Source organism: Protopterus annectens, chromosome 9.part0 (assembly GCF_019279795.1).
Source record: "Protopterus annectens isolate FY-2018-M chromosome 9.part0, PAN1.0, whole genome shotgun sequence".
Lineage (NCBI taxonomy): Eukaryota > Metazoa > Chordata > Ceratodontiformes > Protopteridae > Protopterus > Protopterus annectens.
The window spans coordinates 174,469,768-174,475,767 of record NC_056743.1 but is presented as its reverse complement, the minus strand read 5'-3'; the positions used below and the strand labels follow the sequence as shown (position 1 = coordinate 174,475,767).

The window sequence follows — 6,000 nt, the reverse complement described above, 5'->3', positions numbered from 1 at the left end:
CTCTGCTAGACAAAGGCTGCTTTAGGGGGTTTTGGCAAAGGCCTTAATCGACATGGATGCAGGAGGCCCAACAGCCCACGCAGGGGTAGAAATATCCAAAGGGAGGCATCAGATAAATCCTGTAAACCTGCACAGTGGGATTAGTAGCAGATTCAGCCAGGCTGAAGAGGCTCGGTAAGTGGCAGCCGTCGGCTGGAAGAACCGGTGGGACCGGTTTCAGCCGAAACAGACACTGCTGGTTATTTAACCGCTGTAAGCCTCGCCTGAAAGCCGCAGACCGCGTAGTGTCGGTCCTTTTCCTTTGCGCTTTTAGAAATTTCATAAGTCGGTTATTATCCGACCGGCATAATGTAAGCAAAAGCCGGAGCCAAAAATCCTTCCAGCAGCAAATTCCGACCCGAATGCCTGCCGCCTGTCGGTTGAAAGAAGCACAGGCTAGACAAGCTGCTACGTGCATGTGGTCTGGGCTAAGCAAGGTACACAGTAAGGTGGAAATCCTTATGAGGTATTTGCTTCCCACATGTTAAATGCAATTATTCACTTTTTCTGACATCGGCTGAGGCAAGAGTTTCTAGCGGGCACTTAGCTTTAGAAGTCTTGGCTGAAATACTTGTAGTAGTAATCTCAGGTTCTGGCGACCGGCACTTGCGAACAGCTTCTGCTTGGGCTGCCACGGCAAGAAAGACTGAAGAAAATGGCGTTGGCTGATGCTTTTATACCGAACTGCACCTATGACTGGGGAGGAAGCGACGACAACCGACACTGGACCTAGACTTTGGAATTCGGCCGACCGAGGACCCGCCTGATGGCAAGATAACCCATCTGTTATGACTGCAGCTGTATGCACGATGAACATCCATGGAGCTGCCAAGGATTGGACGTGTGAAGGGGGCTTGAAGACAAAAAGAGTGTTTTTTAGTTTATGAATGGATGGAGGAGTTAATGAAATTAACAGGAGCAATAAACAATGGAATACAGGCGGAGGAGGTGGTCACCACAATAAAAAGAACATGCTGGAGGGATGGATTCCTGTCCCAGAGACTTCCCATACTCTGTAACAAACTAACCATTCATCTCAAGCAAAGATCCTTCCTCATTGGCCCTCTTTAAGAGAAATCTTGATGACTGGATGGGAAATAGAAAATTCACCCGGGGATCACTTTGACGGCACTCGACAGAGGCACAGGAAAATAATTTACTTGGGTGGCGAAAGCCAGGGAACCTTTTCTGGCTAGGCTTATATAAGCCCCAGGACCAATAGCCTAGTACCTACCAATGAACCTATAAGTATTCTTCCCTAGATATAAGCAAATGACTGCACTGGTATATCAAGAAATTATAGTTGTGTAAGGTACTTCAATAACAGATAATCATGGATATGTACTGTAACAGTAAATCAAAAATTTTGGATTTACCCACCTTTATGAGTCATTATGAATGTCCAAAATTTCTGCAAGTAGTAGTTTACCACGAGGAACCTAATATATGGGGTATTATCTGGGCAGATATTTACTAGCCAACAGTCTATCCAGTACAGAAAATATATTACAACTTCTAACTAACTTTTATCTACAAATGTTAACAACATAGTTATTAATTGAACAATTTTGAATAGTAAAGTAAGTACTCTGACGACCAGCCACAATCACAGTACAACCCTAAGATGATGTGTGCTCATAGCTTGGGGATAGACAAGAGACAAAAAAAGATCACATGGAGAAGCATTTTTTTCATTAATTTACTGTCTTGGAATATAACTTGATCCAATGACTACCTTATGTCACAGTCTGGATTTAACATTAAAACAACCAATAGGCACAATGTACAGCATTCATTCTACCACAGCAGTTAATGCACAATCTGAACTGCACCCAATCAGCAGCAGCAGTAATGCTCAGAAAAAAGTGATCATAAGATCGTTACACATCTGACATTTGATAAACAGATGGACACAGCCAACTTAAAATAAGATTTCTAAGTGACTAACAGTGAGGTAGCCATGATCAACTACATTTGAAGAAATAAGGAGCAAAGGGAAAACACCAAGAAAAAATAGAAAATACGAGACAGAAAACTCACTACTATAAAAGCAGCAACAGAAAAATCAATAATATAGGACAGAAAGGTCACCAGATGTTCTCTTAGCAGAAATGGAAGCAAGGTGCTTGAAGGCTGTGAAGTCAGGTTGGGCATTTCAGAGTTCAGTTGATCACTGCGTCATTTTAGTATCCCTCATCAGCTTATATGACAATGTGCCAAACTCTGCAATATCATTCTCTTACAAATGCATGCTCTTGTGTGCAGTGTCTCATTTACCAGACAAAACCATATCTATGTTTCCCAACACAGAAATGTTTCCATTAAAATAAATGAGCCTGCAAAGCTCATCAACCCTCCAATCTCTCTATATTATTCCTGAACCAGCATCTCAAGAACAATGTCACTTTAGTAACTGGCTTCTACGATAAACACACACACATACATGCGCATGCACACATACAACACCATCAAAAATAGATAAAAAAATAAACTAGTGATAAGGTAAATGTCTCTCTCTGCATTAGTCAATTTATTGTAGCATACTGTTAATATATCTAAAATGAATTACTGCACATGGGTAAGAATGATGTACCTGGTTTCAACTTTACTGTTCTCTTCAGACATATTCTTTTTTGGCGCAGGATCATCAGATGTCTTGGGCACTGATGAAAAAGCTGGGATAGATACCTGAAGGACACTTGTATGTACCTGAACAGGATTCTGTAAAACAGCAGATAAAGTGATATTCCAGCTAGCACGGAACCCGTACAAATTCCAGCACAATACAATACAAAAGCTACTCTGCTATTTTAAGCTATTACCAGACATAGGATAAACACAGTAGTGTTGCCCCCTCCCAAAACATTCACAGAGGAAAGAAACTGCAAAAAAACAATCACCAGAGCTGTGGACCCATCAAATTACAGACACTTGTTACTGTATTCTTTAGGCATACGTATGTGTCAATCTTAGTTCAATCAGCAAGTAACCAAAATAGCCAAAATATATCAGAACTCATCAGAACAAAAATATGTTTAATAAAATAAAAAAATGATATCACAGCAGCAAAATCCAATCACAAATCGAAAAAAAAAGACAATTTAGATGCACATCCATGGGCATCATAACGGGATGGTGAGTGGGTGATTTACTACACAGTGGTAGGCATCTACATGATTCAAAGATCTACTTTTATGGCAAATGCCCCCAACTGTACCACACTTGGAGATACCTACCGCTGACTATATTACTTACACCAGAATACCAAAGCTAACAGAGTACCAATCAACTCACTAAGGGTGGCTGATATTGAAGCAAAGCATGCAGTACAGAAGAAGCAAAGCCTGCAGCTGGGTCTGGGTCATCAATCCAGAACTGGAATGTTTGTGCATGTGCTTCCACACATTCTGAGCAGAGATTTTCCTGAAAGAGAGGCTGTAGTAGCTACTGTCCCACAACTGAGGACTAGCCACTACACTCCTCTGCATTTTAGTTTTGTTTAATAAGTTTTCATTTTCCATACCGTGGTGGTTCGAGTGGTTTTGTTGTTTTTATTCTGGGCCTCTGGTACTCCTGTAGTTGCTGGTTTTGTTTTGACCATCTGCTACACTCACAGTGATACAGCATGCAAGTACAAAGAAAAAAAACTCTGTACAGCTGCACAAACATGCCAAGCTCCCATGATGTCCTTAGACTACAGGACCAGCCCTAGCAATACCAGAAAAGTCGGAGTGTGGGGGTTGGGTGGGATAAGGGGACAGCTGGCAGACCCCGGTATAGACATGGCACACTGAGGTGCCAAACCAGTACCAATAATGGAAGGCAAAAAATACTTATTCAAGTTTTTCACCTTTAAAACTAAACTAAAACATACTGACACAAACAATGCATTCAATTATGTTTAATACATATGACAAACGTCTTCAGACTGTGCTATATAACACCTCTGAAAAACATAAAAAGGATGAGATAATGTGAAGTAAACCACCATATGCTAATACATCATCATATTAGTAATGCAAATATTCCTTACTAAAAATGCTTAAAACCTAATAGGTTTACAATTTATTAGGCAGGTGGCCTGGCTGACCTTGTAGAGTCTAACCATGCAACCTAGACAGTTTAATGGGTGATTTGACATAACTCAATGAGTACTATAATGCTTAAAGAAACTTTGTTGATATCATCCAATCGTTAAAGCAGAACATGAAGGTGGCCAGTGCATTACCTTGTCTGACATGCAAGGACATGAAAGGTTACCTTATTCTATAGACAGGTATTCCCTCTGTGAGGAAGCTCTCTCTCCAAGTGGTTCAGTTTATGCTGTAACGAAGGTTGACATCTTTGGAGTCAAGGTTTTTAGTATTAGAAGTATTTCTAAGGTGGGGGAAGTCTACTAGGACAGGCTCTTTTGCAATCCAGAAGGTAAAACAGAGATGTCCTTCTATATCACTATTGCAGTATCCAAAACAGAAGGGATCTCCTGCTCTGCTCAGGGCAGCCCGACACTTGTCCAGTATATAAAGACTGATGATCTTGTATGCACCATACATCACATTTATGCTTCCCACACAGACTGTAGAAACATAAGGGATACATGGACACAACTACCCTGAATTTTTTTGCTGCAGTTCATACACTACCTTTGCTAGTGCTCTGAATACTTGGAATCAGATAAGTGCCCAGTTTTTTTTTTTTTTTTTTTACTTTCTTGGTCTAGTATTTTCTTTTGCTAACTAGAGTTCATGTCATCCAAGAATAGAAAATGTCAGTGCGGGAGGCAGATTCCCCATAAGGATCATCATGGACAGTGTCTTGCTTGTTTGGATGCTTCCCACAACCATACCTCTTGCAGTATCTGTAAGGCATTTGTGCCCAAGACACTCAAGCAGTTTGCCTTTCTCGGCCATTTGTCCTGAAAACCAGCAACTTAAACAGCTAGCCCAGGGAACTATGGCAGAATCCTTTAACCCAGTGATACTCCTGCTAGGTAAGGTGGCAGCAAAGAAGTCTCAAATTCTTTAGCTGTCCAGCCTCCACTAGAAGTACATCTATTGAAACAGGTAATAGCTCTGTAGGTTGTCTGGCATGCATATCTGACTCCTCTGCCGTGACCATGTCCAGAGGCCTGCATGGATCTGCCTTCCACACGTCCAGTGAGGTTTTGCAGACATCTGCTCCAGACATCAAACGGGAACAGAGTTTGATTATCTTGGAGGTTCCTAGAGGGATTCCACACATATTGGTTAGGGAGGAGGTTTTGAGTTCTCTTTTCAAAACTCACCAAGAGTCGGAACCTTAAGTATTTGTTAGGGCTGATGCTCCTTCCAAGGAAAGACAAAAAAACTGAAGCATGTTTCTGTCCATCCTAATGGCAGGAGTTTACTCAGGGCTTGTTTTCTGCCTTGATGGCCCTAAAACCTCTCAATGGGGTTTTGGTACCTGCCCCTTGGACCTTTACCCCTTTCCAAATGGCTTAGGAAACCAGATTCCTCAGATACGGATTCAATGTCTGATGAGGGGTGTTTATCCTATTCTTCACAGATGCCTTCACTTTTGGCTTATGGTTCTGATGAAGAGGAGTCTGTAAGCCCAGAGTCTCCTTTACAAGAATTGTCTTTTAGGGACACAATTGCTAGGATGTTGGAGTACTTTAAGTGGGATTTTTCTCAAGTGTCTTGATATTCAAAGATATTATGAGTTGCTTCAGGTGGATACTCTTAAACCAATCGGCAGTTACTCCTGTGTTGGCTGCTTTATTAGACACTAATTGCTGCTTCCAAGTCTCCTGATTCTCAGCCTCCTGCTCCTAAGAAACCCGGATAGGTTCTGTAAGGTCCCTGAGGATTGTCTATTTTTATTTAAATGTTCTTCTGCTCATCCTGCTGTGGTGCCAGTCTCTTCTGACAAACCTTCTAAACTTTTGCCCTCTTCCAAACTTTTGACTTCTAAGGATAACAG

At 41.5% G+C, this 6,000-nt stretch overlaps 1 protein-coding gene across 1 annotated transcript in view; it reads right to left on the bottom strand.

Moving 5' to 3' along the window:
- Positions 1–6,000, bottom strand: part of PPFIBP1 (PPFIA binding protein 1) — a 2,404,664-nt gene that overhangs the window by 1,408,827 nt on the left and 989,837 nt on the right. The window contains exon 12 of the mRNA XM_044082713.1: positions 2,633–2,760. Coding sequence (XP_043938648.1) covers positions 2,633–2,760 — 128 coding nt within the window. The remainder of the gene's footprint in view (positions 1–2,632; positions 2,761–6,000) is intronic.